Source organism: Centroberyx affinis, unplaced genomic scaffold (genome assembly GCF_046629955.1).
Source record: "Centroberyx affinis isolate AG114_WGS23_722 - 3 ecotype Tasmania unplaced genomic scaffold, CSIRO-AGI_Caff_v1 ptg005190l_1, whole genome shotgun sequence".
Taxonomy (NCBI): Eukaryota; Metazoa; Chordata; class Actinopteri; order Beryciformes; family Berycidae; genus Centroberyx; species Centroberyx affinis.
Genome location: NW_027282581.1, coordinates 1 through 19,305, shown reverse-complemented (window position 1 = coordinate 19,305; position 19,305 = coordinate 1). Strand labels below are relative to the sequence as shown.

The following is a 19,305-nucleotide window of genomic DNA, read 5'->3' as shown; positions in this document are numbered from 1 at the left end:
TGCCTTTGCTGTCATGGCTGAAGTTCCTCGAGATTTCATTGCGTAACCGAGAGCTAGCTAGCTTTCTGACGTCCAGTATCCGTTTCTACTCCCACCGAGGCATAGGCAGAGGCGGCTTGCGGGTCTGAAGTACAGCCGGGATTTTTAGCTTTCTAACGGTGACACGGCTGTGCTTCAACCAGCTGGAGTTGACTCACACAACCTGGGCTTCCTGATAAGATGAGTGTGAGCTTGTCATACTGAGTTACTGCGATATGGTCGTGGAGCTGTAACGTTAACGGAATTCATATTGGCTTGGGTTTGGGCCAAAGCTACAAAGTGGGATATCTCAAGCCGGTTCTCAACAGGGAGTGTCACCCTTTCTCTTGCCAAAACCATTATCCACCTAGACTCGTCCAAAAATGCTGACCGACAACAGGTAACGCGAAAATCTCTTCTGAAATGTCGTGATCATCAATTTATTGTTTGTCTGTTAATGATTGATGATCAGACCCCAGTGAAATGATGGTATTAGGGTTAATCAATGAGTTGTCATAATAGGAGCAGCACATGGCTGATCATGTAACTGCTGTAGGGTGTTTCTATTTTTGGTTCCTCTTCATGTTCTCTCTGCCACTCTCCCATTCTCCTCCCTATCTCTCTCTCCCTCCCCACAATGTCTCCCTCACACTCTCTGTCTCTTCCATTTTCATGTTCACTCGCCTTTTCCACTCACACTCACAATCTCTCTCTCCCTCTGTCTTATCTCCTTCCATTGCTGTTTGCACAGGAAGCGGCGTCGCAGCTGTGACAGTGAGGAGGGCCAGCAGCTGAACCCTCAGGCCAAGAGGTCAGGAGGGGGTCCCAACCTGCTGGTGTCTGATCCGGGACGAGATGTCTGGGATTCAGAGGTGAGACTGAGCTGACCTTTGCCTTCATCTTCGCCTTAGCGAATCATGTACACACACTAGGTTTACCCAAATTTCACCTGGTTGACCTTGTCTGTGAAAAAAAACATTTTTGGGGAGAGTAGGTCAAGGTTCCCGCCAATCTCTATAGCAGATCATTTATCCAGCGTCTTCCAATTTGGATAATCTAAAGCCCATCAATATTTAGGGATAGACCAAGCAACCTAGCCTTACAGCAATGTCAGAAAAGCTCTGAATGTTGTATTTAGAGCTTCTACAGAAGATTCAGAGCCTATCTTTATGCCTCTCCCTTTATCTTTGCAGTCGTCCAGCAGCGACAGCAGCGGTGGGATCAGTAGTCCAGAGAGGGCGGCGTTAGCCAGCACTAGTCTATGCACACATGGCCGGAACAACTGCATTTCCCAGAACTCCCTCAGCCCCCAGCCTGACGACTCTGCCAGCTCCAGCTCCTCACTGCAGGGTTTCCATGGCGACGGGAGCAGTGTCTCCTACGACCACATCAACAGAGTCCTGAGGGAGGCGCACTTCAGCAGTCTGCAGACCAGAGGGCGGCCAGGCTCGACGTGACGGTGACCTCTGACCCCTCTCCTGACCTGGTTGTCCCTCGCCCATCAGTCCTGACACCACTGGCACAGCGGCCCCTCCTTGGAAGCATCAAGAGACAAACTCGGGACAGGGGGGAGGGGATCATGTGTGGGGAGGTTTACAGATTTTGGGCATGAAGGCTCATCCCCACTTCACCATGTGTCAAGACCATAAGCACATCCGCCTTTCCATGGCCCAACCACTGTGGTTCTCTGTGCAGTATTGATGTGTATGTGTGTGTGTGTGTGTGTGTGTGTGCGCACCCCAAGCACTTTATAAAGGGGTATCATTCTCTTTACATGCGTGCGTTGATGCGTGGACATTTTCATTGGTGCTAATTACAAGTGTGTGTACGATCCAAAGTGCTTGCAAAACTAAATAAAGCTAAGCACTTTATTCAGTAACTCCCTGTTCTGTTTACTCTAGACCAGGCAAGTCAGTCATGTTTTCATATGCAGAAGTTGGGAGTTTCCGTGTGTTTATGCATCTATCGGGTGAACCCCTTCACAAAGGAGGCTGATGGAGGCCAACCTATTCACTCTCAAGGAGCATTGTTGGAACAATCCAGTTAAACCACATTTCAGGCCTTACCTGTTATGTCTAACCAAAGCGATAAAGTAAGAACAGACCTTTGCTAGTTAGTTTCAATATTTAAATAAGTCCTGAATGTTTGGGTGTGGTAAGGCCAGTGGGTTCAGGGTAACGGAACAGAGATTCTTCATGAGCCTCGCCACCAAAATCCAACCTCAAATTAGACCCCGGCTAATTATAGAGACCTGTGAGCAAGCACTGGAGTTTGTGGCTGTAGCAGCAGCATACTCAGCACAGAGCTTCTGACAAAAAAACATGGCCTCAACAACAGGCTCTCTGAATTATTTTGTAAGCAAATGTTTACCTCTAACATTTTTACACATTGTGTGTACGTGCGTGTTCAAAGCCTGCCTCCCATACTCGTCTATGGCCTGTGCAGTATGACCAATACACTGTGTTGCAAATTAAATAAATCAAGAATTGTGAAATTGATAGCAGTGCTTTATATTTTGTCATTTTCCAAATCATTTGACATTATCAATAAAATAAGTTGAGCTTTTAAAATGTAAAAAATTCACTCTGATTTCAGTGATGTCTGCAGCATTTATAACTGGCAAATAGATCAAGATCCATTTATGTAGTAGTTGGTGCTGTAACAAAAATACAGCATGTTTTATTATTATGCAGCAGTCTCGTTCTGTACATGTGCAACAGCATGGCTTGAGCTGAAGTTGAAACAGACAGGTGTGAATAGTATATTCATTGTACGTACCAGCAGGTTGCATTACCGTTTCGGGATGTAATTTGGGCCGCATTCCACAGTGCAAAACACTGCAACAGAAATAACGATGGTGATGTAGTAAAGGTATGCCGCTTTCTATTTGGTGATGAGCAACCGTTCATGAAGTTTTGATCTGCGGATATTTTGCACGATGCTGATGCAGCCCAGACGTTTTTCTCAAAGACAGTTCTGAACATGGTTATGGACACATAGGATATCTCAATACTTCATTCCTCCATTGGTTCGTTATACAATATTTCACTGAGGTTTTCTTTTTTTTTTTTTTTTAGGCATAGACATGCACTCCACAACCAGTCTCACTGGTAAGTCTGAGTCAACAGGGAAAATGTATAATAAATATTTGTGAATCAACACTCAAACAACATTTACACTCTGATATAATTAATAGCTTAGTACCAAAAAATAACGGAAGACATACTTCTATACTGTAGGTTTTCTGAATCCATAAGAAAAGCAATTATAGTGCAAACTACAAATGAAGGGATTTCCCCTCAGAGAGGTTCGGGGTGTGCTGCAGAGGCATAAGAGTAATTTCAGTTACTTCAAAGGAATCCTGAGATAAAGCAACTGTCAACAATAACCTGTAATTCAAGACTGTAAGACTTGTGAATACTTTTGAATAATGAGACTCCTCGCCCGACAAACAGCAGGGAAAGCCAGTCTGCTCCTCTCTCTTGACAGCGGAGGGGCTGCTGTCGTACCAACTGTGGACTACACCCATCCATACCCTCAAGGACTTGAGCCGCGTGTCCAGGATGTTTGTCTCCCAACTCAAACAACCTAATGCCACAAGTGCAGCTTCCCAGGAGGCACTGTACAAAATAAGAGCAATAGCGAATACAAACATAACCTGAAAAGACCTTCTCTATATATTGCTTTAACCTTACAGATCTGCAAATACAGAGGTCGGTTTATAAACTGAACCAGACCACTGACTCTGAAAAGAAACGTGCGTGATGACATCATTGGTTTAACCACAACAGTTCGGGTTGTAATAATGGTCAAAAGTTGAGAAATGAGAAGGCCGATACTGGTTGGCTGCTATTGGATGCGATATCACACACTGCAGGAGTGACATCACTGGTTTTACTGACACAAAGGAGAGATGAGTTCACTGGACTGTCTGAGTTTTCCGCAGCTTGACTCTCCCTTGCGTCTCTTAAGCTTTCTTCCGTCATGTCCGTCTCCGTCTGCAAGTCTTCTCTTTCAGCGAGCGGCCCATGACACAAAGACCTCCCCCTGGTCACCAGCTCCATACCGCTGAACAGGGACAGTCTGCCCAGACATGGCTGCTCAGCTTGGGGCTCAGAGGGAGGAGGAGAGCCCCTATCTGCAAGAAGCTCTGGATCTTCAACCGCAAATTCGACCTCAGCCTCACTAGTCCTGACACACTCCGCCTGGCTTTGCTCTGACTTTTCCTCGTGGCTCGGAGAAGCGTTCTCCTCGTCGTCGACGTTCATCAGTGTCCCTGTTGAACCCCTCTGGGCCAAGTCCGGACTAGAAGGGGACGCTGGGTGACTTAGGGGTTCGGTGACACCTCCGGATGGGAGGTCAGACTGGACGTCCTTCGCCTGATAATGGTTGAAGCTGGCGATATCAGCAGAGTGTGTTGGTAGTAAAGGGACTGGGTATGTAGACGTGGAGGGCTGGGCAGCTGTAGCCAGATGGCTGCTGGTTGCTGTATCCTGCCTGGGTGTATGTAGAGCTCCACCCATCAGAGCCTCAAACTGCCTCAAGATCTGGTAGGAAGAGATAAAAAGAACAAAACAAATCCTTATTGGTATTTTTCTCTAGTTCTGTCATATTTTTATCAGTCTACACCCTCTACAGTTCTATACTCTATAGTTTCCCTTCCTCTCTCTCCGTCTCTCGTACCTTGGTGGCTTTGTTGGCCACAGGTCCAGGAGGCCCCTCGCTCAGCTGGCCCAGCCTGCGTTGGGTCACCCCAAAGATTTGCTCCAGAGACAGGAGGTCAGAGGTCATGAGGCAGGCTACAGCACACAGTGCCCTCTGCAGGACGGGAGGAAAACAGTGCATATTAACGTTTTCAGCCATCATCACTTACAGTATAATGTAAGGAAAACCTGGGTCTTCATGTAAATAAAAGCGTAATAAGTGTTACCATTTGAACGGTGTTTGAAGGCTCCTGAAGTCTGCTAGAGAGCAACTCCACCACGACCTCACAGTTGAGAATGGAGCACCTGACAGCCAAGAGAGACAGAAATCAGGCCAAGTTGTGAAAACAAATTCTTATGATTACACATTATACTGGAAGGGAAAGTGAATTGATAAAGTATAGGTAAAGGGAGTATCAGGCACAGCTACTGTATTCTCAGTCTGATTTTAGATGCACTGACTCCTTGATGAAGTGCTGGCTCTCTTCTCTGGACAGGAAGACTCTGGAGCCTTCGGTCAGTCTGCTGATGAGCGCCATCTCCTGACCACAGTCCCCCAGCTGCATGGCCTCCACCCTGGAGACAGGAGGGAGTTTGAGAGAAATAACAATGTGGCGTGATGACAGACAAAAAACAGAAAGAAAAACGAAAGTGAGAATGCGGGTGCTATTTTATGCCAACATTACTAAGTAAACTGTAATATTAGTCATGCGACAAAACTGAAAATAAAAGGGTGGAAAGAATAATTTTAATCTGCACTAGACAACTTTGCACATTGGCAACTCCAAATCGCAGCAAGAGGTAACTGTTTGAACTATTTAAATTTCACAACCCAGAAATCATGGAGTGTGAAGCCAGTAAACTGCACACAGCACGCTCACATTTACCAACCCGGCCAGTCTGTGATGCTTTATACCAAAGAAAACCAAAGAAAACCAAAGAGACGAGAGAGGAAAAATCTAATGTTGGCCCCGATTTGGGCAAATAGGGAGAATCTACAGGGTCCCAGTTAGTGGGGATGGGACGCTCTTCTCTATTGCAGCCCCACTTTGTGATTTAAGCTGAAGATGGATGTATTTTTACATAAAAATCTCGCCTACTGGTCGGATTTGCTACTCACCGTTCTGATAGGTCACCACTGCTCTCTCTACTGGCACCCGATTGGCTCCCGGTGCCACCCGACTTGCTGCCCACAGAGGCCCTGCTATTGGCTGCGATGTCCTGAGAGGAGTTGTGAGAGGAGCTGTTTCCACTGTCAATCTCCTCCCAGCCCCCGCCTACCTGCCCTGGGCAGCGCTGAGTCACCGCTGTGGTCAGAGCACAGGGTCACGAGACAAACAGTCATGTAACAAAAATATATTTGATCACAGCCTTGATCACATAAGGCTTGATCGGGGCCTTATAGATTCAACAGCACATCAACAGTAACTAGCTTGGATGCAGATATTGGCTAATTTAAAACCTCTTTTGTTTTTAAATCATTTTGATGGCATTTCTGCTTCAATTAGGCTGGAGACACACTACACATTTTTAGGCTGATTACACCCACTATCTGGACATCATGACTGATTTTCAAGATCGGACAGAGTCTGTGCTAGTTTGGGATGGTTACAATGAACAACCGGCACAGATGACCTTGTAGTTGTGAGGGGTAGGGACTTCAGTCTCTTGCCTTCCAATCTAGTTGGTACCATCATGATTACTTCAAACATGTTTGACTTTTACAACTCAAATCTGGACAAATTATGATGTAGTCCTGTAGTGTGAGCTGGTCAACAACTCATACTGCATTCACATCATTTGACAAAGACAGTAGATTCAAGCTTCCTACTTAAAAATACCATTCACATCATCTTTCAGGTGTTAAATACTACTTGGGAACTTGTAGTTTGGACCCTGATTCCTACAACACTTCCTGATTTCTGATGTCACCGCTAAGGGAGTATGTGAAGTCAAGTGTGGGGAATTATAAATTCCACCAGGACGCCCCAACAACAACAACCATGTCTGACCTTTGGGTCTGCGAGGAGGCAGATTATAGGCACATGCTGGCACTGCCACCTCGATGGGCGTGGAGGGCGCCACCACGGCCCGGTAGTGGTTGTCATGGAGACGGATGCCCTGGTGCTCAGTGGGGGGAAGGACAGCACTGGCCACTACCTCTGCAGCCTTCTGGATCTTGTCCAGCAGGGTGTCACTGCCTGCTGGGACACACAAGTGCAGACATGATGGGAGAATAGAAATTTACACAGTTGGTGATTTTTTACGATCAAAAGTTGTTTCTTTGTCCCATTTAAAATGGCATACAAACATTATAATGAGACTGTCCCTGGTCACTCACCTGTCCCCTGCTTCCCTGGACTGTATCCGAAGCCCTGCATCCCTGACCTGTGGGAGGACGCTGAGCCCATACCTGAACAGACAGACAGACAAAATTGATGACACTCATGGCTTTCAGTTTACAAAAGACAATGACTGATCACTGACACAAATTTGTCTTTCTCTCAAGCTCTCCATGTACTCTTATGCTATCATTAATATTTGATGATTAAATGACAAATTAAGTCATGTTCCTCAGTGGTTAGATAATGCATTATTATCACAACCTCATTCAAATGATATGTGCAGTGTGTGGTCGTCATTATCAAGCTGTGTTCTGTATCACTCACCCATAGTTGGGGTGGCTGGGCTGCATGGGGAGAGGCTACTCTTGGTGGAAATTGTATCTGTGAAAAGCAACCTGGCCACTTCCTGTGAAGAGAAAAGGCAAGGTTTGTATATACACGTTTGCCTTGTAGATATGATTTAGGATTGCACTGGTATTGACATAATGATGAAATATGATGAGTGTCTCACCTGCGCTGTATTCCTCACTCTCTGATACAATGCTGTGCCATGGATAGGATCAGGAGGACCACTGTAAACTTAGGAGAGAACAAAACACACAGCAGCAAGCAAGTGAATACTCAAGCGACAGAGTAACCCAGACTTCTGTGGGTTAAAAGCACAAGAGACCGATGTCTAACCTGATGCTTGCTGGATGAAGGTGGAGTTCCTTCTGAGCTCTGTGAGGAAATGATTTGAGCCATGGCCACACAGATGGACAAAGATCTTCAGCACCTGAAACAGAATGAATGTAAAGTTGCCCAAAGACAGGAAAGGAAGGAAAATATTTGACTTTATGCAACTTCATACATTACATCAACATCAAACGGTTCCATTTCAAAGTTTTTGATTACAGACATACTGTTCCCACCTTGAGTTTGACATGACAGGACTCCACCTGCAGCCTCTCCAGAAGGTACTCCAACAAACACTGACCACAACCTGATGACTCATGGGAGATTTCTATAGTGCAAATTTAGTTAAGGATCTGATAAACCTGAACCTCTGCAGCACAATATTTACGTATGTATGATCTAGGCCAGTGTTTCCCAACCCAGTCCTCAAGGACCCCTTTTCCTGCAAGTATTGGTTCCAGCTCTACTCTTGCGCACCTGATCCAGTTAAGGTCTTAATGCTGATTGGTAGAGACAGATCTACCTGAACAGAGCAGCATGAAAGTGTGTAGGCCCCATTGGGATCAGGTGTGCAAGAGTAAAGATGGAATAAAAACTTGCAGGACAGGGGGTCCTTGAGGACTGGGTTGAGAACCACTGATCTAGGCAACGTGATCTTCCCCTGAGCTTAACAGCAGAAGATCATGTGAGAACTATGAAACGTGAAGAACACACCCACCTGTTTAGCAGCACTTGTTTGTAACAACAGATCTACTTAATCAAAGGATCCACTTTTGGGGGGTTTCAATAAATCCTTTAAATTAGTGAAAACATGGGAGAATGTCCTTATTTAACTACTGCTTAGGGACCTATTTCCCTGCATGACCATGTCACACTTATTGTTGAGTGGATACTGGATGTACTTTTTTTTTTCTCCACTGCGGATATCTGTTCAGAGTAGTAAACTTTATTAAATCAAGTGCTGAACCAATCCATTACTTTCACTGAACAGCTATCACAAGTTTAGGATTACTGGACAAAAAATGACTGAGATGAAACATCATCCTCCACTTGAGAGCTCTACAGTGCCTCTTTATGTGAAAACAGAAGACAAGTCACTTAGCTTTGACATCTGACATGTCATGTGGCTGAGCTCTGGATTTTAAAGGTTCTCCAATACTGACACCCTAATCTGGTATTGGCTTGATATCCAATAATACTATCAGTACATCTCTACCGGATATGCTCTCAACTGAACTAAATCACAGGTGAGCACAGATACATTTTGCCTTCTGTAGTTACAAGTGCTGGCAGGGCTGTGGCTGGACCTCAACAGAAACTGCCAAAGGATACTTCCAATCTCTTGGAAGAGGTAGCCGGGACAAGGGTTTTCATCATCTGCTGTGGCCTTCATCAGAGTTGGCACCTTAAGTTGGTGGAGAAAATGATGGACAGTGAGAGATCCGAAATGTGGCTCAGATTCCAGATCACGTCAGTCCAAAAGTGACAGCGAGGGCCGGTCTGCTTGTCTGGGTAGTTTTAGCAGGTGGAGAACAGGGGGAATGACTGTGTATTGCTTTTAAACATTGACGAAACAAGCTGACAAGCCAGGGAAACATGACATGCAATACCGACTGTGTGTCAGTGCGGTTAGCTAGCAGGCTACCTAGGCTAGCAAGCTACTGATTGCACAACACTACAGAACTAAACAGAAACGTTGTGTCGCGTTTGTGATGCCTCCGTCCAAGTGTTGATGGTATTTACAGGTAATAACAACTGTAAACGGCACTTACTTTCTGAAGAAAAGCAAGTCTTTCCATAAATGTTGCCATGATTTTGCAATCCAGGCTGCGGGATACTCATCTTCCTCTTCGGGTTCCGTTAGGAAGGCGGGGTCTGAGGTGACAGCTAGCCAATCGTAGCGAACCTCGTTTCTATTGGCTATCTGGCTTTGCGTAAGCTTGAGCAACAGCGAATCATTTTGACGAGGGCAGCGCTCATACTTTGATTGACGTAAAGCTGAGCGAATCACATCACTGGATATACTCTGTAACGTTTCCTTGATCACAGGGTCAACAATATGGCGCTGCCCATGATTTATCAAGAATGTTTCGCCTTCTGTGTTATATATCCTTCTTTTAAATGCTTTCTAAAGTTATTACAGTGAACAAACAACAGCAACATCTGTTCCTTCTCTATCGTGTTCGCCAGTAAGTCTTCCAAACCTGAAGGATCACTATAACTGTAGTGGCAGTGTGTGTTGAGTGCAGCTGCTCCCTCTGACAGCGGCAGAACCAGCACCATGTCTGGGCCAAACGTCTGGAGTCGCAGCCGGGAAAGAATAAGACGTTTCCCGGAGCTTTTTGCCCAATGTGCAGGAGAGGTGAGGACCGACAAAGCATGTTGGTGGATGTGACCATGTATCTTATTCGGGCAGATGACATTATTCTCGCAAACTTCTTCGGAATAGTTCACACCAAAATGAAAATGCACATCCTCATGTCAGTCGAAACTCCATTCAAGTTGGTTGGACCACCAAACACACAATATGTTAGCTATGGTTTTATCTCAGGCTCCTTCCAAAACTATTGAAGTAAATGGGACCATCTTTTTACAGCTCCATGACATTTACATTTCTCCAAACAGTTCATGCAGCATAATCCAGGTGTTTTGTAGCCAACAGATTGTGGATTCAAAAGCCCAACATTTACCTAATTATCTCCTATATTTTCATCACTGACAATGCTCATAATGAGGAGATAATGAGGTAAATATTGGACTTTTGGACCCACAGTGATTACACTGCATGAGCTGTTTGGAGAATTTCTGTTTTGGACATTTCTGCTGTTTTTGAAGCTGTTAAAAATGGCTCTGTTAACTTAAATCATTTGGGAGAAGGCTGAGACAGAACAGGGGCTAACATATTGTGTTTGAGGTGAGTAGATAATGACTGAATTTTCATTTTAGGGTGAACTATTTCTTTAAATGACAGAGTCGCCAGGGTGCAACGTGGGAAAAATAGTGATTTAATCTTTTTGTCTCTGGCTAATGTCATACCCTGTGTGATTCAGGCAGCAGCTTACGGGAAGTGTGTGTCAGCTACAACCACAGGCAGACAGGAGCTGAGGAAGGACCTGTGTGTCAAGGAGTTTGAGGCACTGAAGACCTGCTTTGCAAATGCAGTGAGTGGCAAAACCACAATCCACAATTGACCCCTTGTAATGCTGACACATGGTTGTATCAAATTTGAAAACTCTGCCTTCCTTTCTTACAGGCCAAGAAAGGAGTCAAGTGAGTGGAGTCCTTCCTGGATGTGTTTATTCCATGCGGTGTTTCCAGTCTTCGCGGTATGAAAGGACTAAATTCAACTGACCTGCCCCGGGAATCAACATCTAGTGCTGTGAGAGAAGACACTGGCAGGTCTTGAGCGACTCGTGATGCTTGAAGCAAACTCTCCAAGTCTCACTGACAAGAGCACTTTCACGACTTGGTGCTGTGACTGAACTGAATGTGTATGGTGGGTTGGATCTATGAAGAATGAAATATCAGCTGACACTTTTTCATGCCATACAACAAAATCAGACTACCCACTGTTGCAATGAGGCAAAGTTATCAGTTTTTCTTCTAGTATTCCTGTGTCTTGTAATATACAAGTGAAACAGCAATAGACAATTATGTAACAACAATTATGTACAAATGTGAATAAAATTACAAGATATTGTTTGCCACTATTGTCTGAACACAGGCATCATGGGTGTAATCCCGGAATTAAGGTTTTGTCATGTTTTATTTCTTATTAGCAAAATGTTCAAAAATACAATGCACTTGGAAAAAAGTCAGAAAAATAGCCTCTTGTATAAAGCAAAGATCCAACATCTGTTGAAGTGCTAATTGACAGGGGAATCTGAGGAAAACAAAATTGTCAGAAAAGTTACTTAAATTACTGAGACACTACAAACATGATCAGTATTTTCTTCCATTATTCATCCTAACACAATTTACAAAAGTTATTTTTTTCTCTGACCAATTGTTGTATTGTTTCACTAAATTAAGAGAGGCACAGTGGAAGCAAAAAGGACCACAAATTCAACAAGAACTACCACATTTCCTTTTCATAAAACATTACTGCTGCAGCATATGGATTGGAAGGCACTGACAAATCAACAAAGTTAACAAGAGATACTGAATAATGAATCCGGATCCTCTGGATCATGCTGCTTCATATTCCACAGTTTACAAAACATAAGGCTACACAGCAGTACCTCGCAGCTTCGGCTTTGAACCGAATTCTTTTCAAAAATGAATTTGAAAGATAAAGGAATACGATTGGACACAATACTGAAATGGACTGAACCCACATTAAGTCCTCTATATGAGGAATGTAAATTCAAAGAAACCGTGAGAGCGACTGCTCACTATTCAACATTTCAGAAACATTTACAGTATTTACACGTCAAAGTAACAGATAATCACACACAAACTGACCAGGAATAATCAAAACAAAATCAGTACAGAAAGAAAAAAAGAAAAAACACACATTAATCCCTACACAAAGACAGACTACATCACTGGAGAATAACAAAGGAATTAAAGTGACTCAAATACAGCCATTGGATATTTGCCCTCTGAAAAACACTCTTATAGTACGGTCTTTGCATAGATTTATGTACATTTCAGCAGTGACCCATACAAAACTTTCTCCTTTCGCCTTTAAAAATAAGTTAATATTTACATAAAAATAGCTCTTCAATAAAGACTTTGGATTATTTGCAGAGTGATATACAATATCAAAGCAAAAACAAAATATTTGCCAAGCTACTACAATCCTCTTGATCCACTGAAGGAGCGATCAGTAAAGCAGCTTTTGGTTTGTTAGCAAAAGCAACAGAATGACAAGAGAGACACCGAATGTTTAATAAATTCCCTGCAGCCACTTCACAGCTCACTCAGTCAGCTTCTGAATACGACTAAAATGTTCTTGCTCATCCAAACCACCTCTGAAGGCAAGTGAGATGTAAGGCGAAGGGCTTCTGGTCTACAGTATCAGGAGGTTCTGCAGGTAGGTGGCGAGTGTGTGTTCATGATGAGAGCTTGCGCTGGATTTGTTTGTCCTATTGAGTGAGAAAGTTGTGTGTGTGATGTATGCGTTACACCCCTTCCTCCGCCTCTGAGGCCTGTTTAATCTGCCGCGAGTGCACCATTGCCCCCGCCAGTAACTGCCCCTCCAGGGCCGCGTGCAAGTCTGAGCCGCCCAGCTCCAGCAAGGGCTCCAGCCCAGGCATCCCCCTGGACGCCCCGGCCTCCTCAGGGAGCCCGCCGGGTCCCAGCGCCCTGCGCCGCCGCCTCAGATCTGTGTCTCCCTGGTCCCTGACCTTCTCCTGGGACCCCTGGGGCTGAGCCTCGGCTTTGATGGCCCCGTCTTCCGGGTCTTCTCCGGGGTCGGCCTGAACGGCGGCTTTCTCTTTGAGGTCTCGCCCTCCTTTCTTCAAAGGCTCGTCGTCTTCTTCCCCAGCCGCCCGCGCGGCCTCCGCAGCCTTTTTGGCTTCTATGGCTCGCTCCAGCTGGGCCACTTTCTCCCTCGTCTCCTCCAGCTCCTTCTCTTTCCTCACCCTCTCCATCACCTCGTTGTCTGCTTTCTGCATCTCCTGACGGACTTTCTCTTCTGCTCGCTCTTTCTCAGCTTTCTCTTTGGCTGCTCTCTTCTGTGCTAGTTTCTCTTTTTCTGCTCTCTCTTTCTCCAAATCCTCTTCTCTGGCCAGCTTCTCCCTCTTCTCCCTCTCCAGCCGTTCTTTTTCCACTCTTGCCTGCACCTCTTTCTCTATCCTCTCTTTCTCAATTCTATCCAGCCTTTCTTTTTCCAATCTTGCCTGCACCTCTTTCTCTATCCTCTCTTTCTCAATCCTATCCAGCCGTTCTTTTTCCAATCTTGCCTGCACTTCTTTCTCTATCCTCTCTTTCTCTGCTTTCTCCTTCTCAACCCTATCCAACCGTTCTTTTTCTAATCTTGCCTGCACCTCTTTCTCTATCGTATCTTTCTCTATTTTTTCCTTCTCAAGCTTCTCTCTCTCCATTGTCTCCTTCTCTCTATCTAGGTGTCTCCCTCCATCTTTAGGGAGGGCTGCCTGATCATTCTGTGGTATGGGCTGACCGTCATCTGGTCTTTTTTGTCCCAGTGGAACTCCCCTCGCCCCCAGCTCCCTCTCTTTATGGGACTCTACTGCAGGTACCGCTGCTCCCCCTGCTACTACAGCCGGGTTAACCTTGTTGTCTTCCTTGTAAGCCACTGGAGCCGCTACTTTAGGGGCCCCAGCCTCAGCACCCTTATCCCCAGCCTGAGCTTGATTCTGGGGCACAACGTGAGGCTCAGCTCCTCCAGCCTGTGGAGCTCCAGCTGGTTCCTTGGGCTGCTTGGGGTCGGAGGCCTGGGCGGAGTCTTTGGGCTTCGCTGCTCCCCCCTCCTCCTGGATGCCTTTCTCTCCCTCGCCAGGCTGTTTCTGATGGATCTCCTTGTGTTGCTCTTCTATGACGGCCAGTAGTTTCTCCTGCTGGTCAAGAAGTCTCTTCTGTTGCTCCTGCTGCTCCTTGATCACCTGCAGCAGCACCGCATGGTCAATCTGGCCCTCTACATAGAGACAGAGACACAAAGTCAAAAACAAAAACATGCAGAAGCAGCTCACAGACAGCCAAACTGCCTCTGAGAATTTTGTATTAGCTAAGTGGATTAGCATAGCAAGATGCTAGGGGATCTGTAAGAAACGTATTAGGTTAATGTGGGGCCAGTCTCTAGGCTAGTGGAGAGGGGAAGGGTATTATACAATGCAGGTTTCCAAGACACAGATTAAACCAGGAGTACATTTCAGAGATTAAATTTCAACGGTCAGGATTCCACTATGGTTTAGTGTTGTCTTTCCAGGAAACCGGTTGATTCAAATGCACAAACGGGTGTAACATAAAACATAAACTAAGGATGAGCAACAAGAGCTGTACACACACACAAACTACATTAGAGGGCAAGGTGAGTGGGTGGATTGGTGGGGGGTGAAATAATTAGGGATACAGTAAAAGCACCGGTGACTAAATGCTATAATCTTTATCTATAAACTTACTACTAATACTTTACTGACCCACACTGAATGTGAATTACAGAAGATTAGAGAGACAGACCAAGGCAAAGAGAAAAAGAGGCGAGAGGGGATTCATACCTGCAACCAGCTTTTTAATCACTGTGATAGGAGTCCGGCAGAGAAACAGAGAAAAGAGGGTAAAAAAAAAGGACAGGGAGAGAGAGGCAAAAGTAAACAACAGAAAGAGAAAGTCAACAAAGGCCAAAAAGACCGCCAAAGTGTATCAAGCCAAGTCAAGAAGTAAGAGAAAGAAATATATCTGAACATCCCTCCTGTGTTTCACTCCATTTGTACCATCAGAAATAGGTAGAAGTTTTGGCACAATAAGCAAAAACTTAGCACAGAGATGATATCACTTGAGATAAAAGATAAGCAAAGTGAGACAAGGAAAGAGAGAGGGGCATAAAATAACATGCTGCAGACCACAGCAAAATCCTTTTCATTCTATCACAATATTGTAATGTAAGTTATTTTGTGATAAAGTGTTGTCATTTCCTTTTTTGTCTAACCCACTTTCCCTCAACCTGCCTCGTCTACCTCTCCTTCAGTTAGTGATTTCCTACAATTCCCAGAATGCCTTTCAACAACCCCCAGAGAAGGATGTGAACATGTTGCATTCAGCTCTGGGTTATATGTGTAGGTGGAGACAGCAACAGCGATGGTGAAGTGAGAGGGAGTGGAGAGAGAACAATGCAGTGGTGTGTTGGGCCTGGTTGTCGAAGAGGGTGTTATGTTTCACATGCTATAAGCAACAGATCCACAAAGACACAAACTGTGGCTGCATTGCATTCTGTTCTATTGAGGTTACTGTGGGTGGAGAAATTGTCTCTCTGCCTCTTCTATGATGGATTTCTCCCTGTATGATTGTTGAACGTCTTTTGGTGCAAAATGGCGGCTCTAGAAAGAACCCCTCGCTCTTTGATTCCGAGGGACTGACACCTAAACCTGACATTTACTGTTTTTGTTTTAGACAGATGAAAAATTCCCTGCTATCAAGTTCCATTGTAGCTGTGACATGACATCAGGTCGACCCCAAAATTGAAATACAAAAATACAAATTGTTTTAGGGCAAATTTTTTCTTTAACATGATAGTCAAGTGGATTCTTCCCCTTTAACACAGCATGTCACTGATTTGACAGCTGCTGAGTAAAAGGACCTGAAATCCCAAGCCTACTCCCCTTCACTTAAAAGTATTCTACTCCATCCGCTGACTTACCATCCATCTTTTCGTCCGCTCCATCTTTGTTGTCTGCAGCTGGAGCCCCGTCTGCAGCAGCATGATGTTCTCCTTCAGGAGGTGGAGCTGAAGGATCACCAAATATCACAAAGTCAAACCAATTAAAATGCTTTCAATGCAGGTACGGCACAGGACTCTAGAGTCTGCTATTTTTTAATGACTATCTTTTCACTGAGCTGGTCTCCTAATTAGTTATACAGGCATAGTGACAAATACTCACGTTTCCCCGCAGCCTCTGGGGCTTTGCCCGCATTATCCACCTGTGCCGCCGCCGCAGCCTGATCAGCCACCGCAGCTGCATTCCCAGCAGGGAGATCTTTCACAGGATCCAGTTTCTCCACTTCCTTTAGCAGGGGAACTTCCTGCTTTTTGCCTGCCCCCGCCCCCGGCTTCTCCCGCACCTCGTTGGACTCGACTTCACTTCCACCCACATCCGCTTCCTCTTTCTTCACAACCGCCACTGCAGGCCTCTGTTTATCCTCAACCTTCTCCTCTTTTTTGTCCTTTACTTGCTCCCCTTTGGGCTCTTCCTTTCCTTCTTCTCCACCTGCATGAGGAACAGCTTGTTTCTTATCCTCCTCCAGCTCTGCATTGTTCTTTCTCGTGTCTATCTTGACCTCGTCGTGAGGGATGGGCGGTTCATGGCGATGGGCCTCCCCCTCTGGCACCGCGACACCTGGGGAAACAGACAAGACGTCACCCATTCTACACAGTTCAACCACTGGCTTTCCAACTCCCATTCCGTACACTGAAAACTAGACTTTGTCAGAGTCCGCAAGGTCAGTAAAACTGCTGTTAGACAAAAGTTCATATTAACTGGTATAAAGAGTGGTTAGGATTATCCCAGAAAACCTGACCCCTCCTCCCCAGATGTCCCATGACTAACCCTAACCCTAACCCTATCTGGAGTCATGAGGTTGCCCTACAAAAGTGGCTTCACCCCCCCCCCCCCTTGTTTTGGTTCTAGGTTTAAAATTTAATATAAGCTCCACTTTAGATTCCACCCCTGGTTCAGTTTCCATACCAGCGTCAGGACGGTCCAGCTGCACCTCCTCCTCTTTCTTCCTCTCAGGCAGTTCCACTGGCCCCTTAATCTGGGGGGGCTCCGCCTGGTCCCTCTCCACGGGTTGCACCACCTCCACAACGGGGAGTTTAGGTTTTTCCATCTCCGCTGGCTTTTCTATACACAGACACACAAACCACGGCTTATTATAACATACTTTGAATGGGTTTCATGGAGTGCTACTGTATATCACTTACATTAATTTGTAATATCCAAAACATTCACAAACTTTGGCCAAACTGTAGTCCCTATTAAGGGAAAATGACAGGATAAATAAGTCCTCAAGTCCTACTTTTACACAAACATGCAGATGTATTTTGCACACTAGGATTTATTTTCTCAGTATCCCAATACAGCTGCTGGCTCGCTTTTTACTTGCCCTTTCCACATTTTCTCATGCAGCCTTAGTCTATGCAGTCAGTCAGAAAGATGGCCCTGATATTTAATTGGATTTACTTATTGTGTTGGATTTTCTCACCCAACTAAATTGCTGGCATTAAAATACACTGATACTCAGGAATATCACACACTCACTCTATGCACTGTTTATATGTAGCTACTATTAATTTCATACTGTCTAGTTGTTTTTGTGAGCATATCCACTAGATGGCAGCAAACACTCTGACAATGGCGAAAGGTGGACACACAATAGGTACAATATGAGTGAGAGAGAGAGAGAGAGAGAGAGAGAGAGAGAGAGAGAGAGAGAGAGAGAGAGAGAGAGAGAGAGAGAGAGAGAGAGATGTATCCACTTGACTGCGCAAATTAAAACTAAAACTGACATAAACAGGAAACAGGTGTGGAGGGCCCACGTGGGTTTCAGCTGGAGCAAAGATGGAAAGGAAAATACAGTAAAATGGAAACAGGTTTAAGACAGAAAGGAAGAGACAGAAAGAGAGGCAGAAAGAGAGATTTTTTTGGCATCAGGGATCAGGTTAGAAAAAAGCAAACGGGGAAAGGAGAGGAAGTGAAACTGGAAGGTGAGGCTGAGGAACTGTCCTTTGGTCTTTGGAGTTGTGAAGCGCCTTCTCGTTTTTATCATCCCTCTCTTCCTCCCTCTCTCCCTCCATGCCTCTCCTGTTTCAGCCTAAACTGGAGAACACCAACTCTCAGGTTTCCTCTCCGCCTCATCTCCATTTGTTTCCTCTGCACCCCTGCACCATCCCCAAACCCCAAGCCCATATCACCCCCTTCCCTTTATGCAGTCAGAGCTCGCAGGCATTTTATAGCTGCCACAGGAGATATGGGGGGGAAGATGGGGAGGTAGACAATGTATTTTGGGGGGGTAGGTGGGGGTGGCAGGAGAAATGAACAGAGGTAGAGGGGATGGGGGGGGTGAGAAATTGCTGGAGTTTGAAGGGCATCACTCTCGCTCCATCAATGTCAAGCACTCAGCGCTGCTCTTAGATATTATCAAGAGGTTATCTCCTAGCCCTGCCTGTCTGTCTATCACTCACTCACTCACCCAGAGTCTTTTTCTCTGCCTTTTCTTCTCAGAGAGATGAAACAAACCCTTTCTTTCGCTTTGTGCTTTTGTTTTAGTCTCGCCGTCTCTCCGCCACTGGCTCACACTCTCTTTACATTGGTCTTTTAGGACGCTGCGGTCCATGTCTTCAAAAATACAACAAGCAATAAAGATGTCTCTCCTGCCACCGGTGTCTGCATATAATTTTATGCAGCATTGCTGTCCACTTTCAGATGCTGCAGACACCTCTGGCTTTAGCCCTTTGTGGTAAATGTTTCCATGCCTCATTAGTAAACCACATTCATCTACAGTCCATCAAGTGGATAACTGATTGCCAGCCATTAGCGCATGTCATGATGGTCTTTACCGTGTATCTCATGGAGGTCCGGTACCAGCAGCAGGTTGCTCTTGTCGGGGGCTGGCGGAGGCGGGGCTTGGACTTTGGGGGCGGGGCTACTGGACGAAATTGACAGGGTGGTGAAGGTGCTGATCAGCAGGATGCCCAGACCGACCCACAGCACCAGCTACGGGCGAGAGGAGAGAGAGGGGTACAGGTCAGAAATGGTACATAAACTTCTACTTCCAGGCAGCAAATGATGTGCTTGGACAAGTGCAAATATCGTCTGTGTCACCTGAGCGACGAGGCCGTTCTTCTGGATCTTTCTGTAGATGAGAGCAGGGCATATGAAGCAGAT

General features: G+C 45.4%; 4 protein-coding genes across 4 annotated transcripts; 2 read left to right on the top strand and 2 right to left on the bottom strand.

Annotated features, from left to right (window-relative positions):
• The first annotated feature begins 277 nt into the window (after positions 1–277).
• On the top strand, positions 278–2,496 carry LOC139666891 (protein VCF1). The gene is made up of 3 exons (XM_071546233.1): positions 278–418; positions 770–890; positions 1,212–2,496. The coding sequence occupies exons 1-3, from the start codon at positions 402–404 to the stop codon at positions 1,473–1,475; spliced, it is 402 nt and encodes a 133-aa protein (XP_071402334.1). The 5' UTR covers positions 278–401; the 3' UTR covers positions 1,476–2,496.
• A 176-nt stretch (positions 2,497–2,672) lies between these two features.
• On the bottom strand, positions 2,673–9,603 carry tepsin (TEPSIN adaptor related protein complex 4 accessory protein). Its single transcript, XM_071546242.1, has 13 exons — positions 9,514–9,603; positions 9,074–9,146; positions 7,978–8,069; positions 7,748–7,841; positions 7,578–7,645; positions 7,391–7,472; positions 7,063–7,134; positions 6,734–6,925; positions 5,842–6,028; positions 5,184–5,297; positions 4,949–5,027; positions 4,702–4,836; positions 2,673–4,565 (listed from the first exon to the last, which is right to left on the bottom strand). The coding sequence occupies exons 1-13, from the start codon at positions 9,550–9,552 to the stop codon at positions 3,828–3,830; spliced, it is 1,965 nt and encodes a 654-aa protein (XP_071402343.1). The 5' UTR covers positions 9,553–9,603; the 3' UTR covers positions 2,673–3,827.
• Positions 9,604–9,793: 190 nt separating this feature from the next.
• On the top strand, positions 9,794–11,462 carry ndufaf8 (NADH:ubiquinone oxidoreductase complex assembly factor 8). The gene is made up of 3 exons (XM_071546243.1): positions 9,794–10,103; positions 10,792–10,902; positions 10,995–11,462. Exons 1-3 carry the CDS (start codon positions 10,023–10,025, stop codon positions 11,013–11,015), a joined length of 213 nt encoding a protein of 70 aa, XP_071402344.1. The 5' UTR covers positions 9,794–10,022; the 3' UTR covers positions 11,016–11,462.
• A 35-nt stretch (positions 11,463–11,497) lies between these two features.
• On the bottom strand, positions 11,498–19,134 carry LOC139666905 (solute carrier family 38 member 10-like; the record flags this gene model as incomplete). The annotated part of the gene is made up of 5 exons (XM_071546245.1): positions 11,498–14,342; positions 16,062–16,148; positions 16,303–16,758; positions 17,107–17,262; positions 18,978–19,134. Coding segments are annotated over 5 exons (2,331 nt in total), but the record flags the coding sequence as incomplete, so codon positions are not given.
• Between the last annotated feature and the right edge of the window lie 171 nt (positions 19,135–19,305).

What these genes read in the sequence shown, in the direction of transcription:
- tepsin (XM_071546242.1), bottom strand. Translation starts at nt 9,552, where the DNA reads ATGGCAACATTTATGGAAAGACTTGCTTTTCTTCAGAAA. An exon ending in AGTGGTGACCTATCAGAACG is followed by an intron (nt 5,298 to 5,841) that starts GTGAGTAGCAAA and finishes TCCTGTCTCCAG; the next exon opens with GGTGGAGGCCATGCAGCTGG. An exon ending in CTTCAAACACCGTTCAAATG is followed by an intron (nt 4,837 to 4,948) that starts GTAACACTTATT and finishes CCCGTCCTGCAG; the next exon opens with AGGGCACTGTGTGCTGTAGC.
- LOC139666891 (XM_071546233.1), top strand. An exon ending in GAGATGTCTGGGATTCAGAG is followed by an intron (nt 891 to 1,211) that starts GTGAGACTGAGC and finishes TTATCTTTGCAG; the next exon opens with TCGTCCAGCAGCGACAGCAG.
- ndufaf8 (XM_071546243.1), top strand. Translation starts at nt 10,023, where the DNA reads ATGTCTGGGCCAAACGTCTGGAGTCGCAGCCGGGAAAGAATAAGACGT. An exon ending in TTGCCCAATGTGCAGGAGAG is followed by an intron (nt 10,104 to 10,791) that starts GTGAGGACCGAC and finishes TGTGTGATTCAG; the next exon opens with GCAGCAGCTTACGGGAAGTG. An exon ending in AGACCTGCTTTGCAAATGCA is followed by an intron (nt 10,903 to 10,994) that starts GTGAGTGGCAAA and finishes CCTTTCTTACAG; the next exon opens with GCCAAGAAAGGAGTCAAGTG.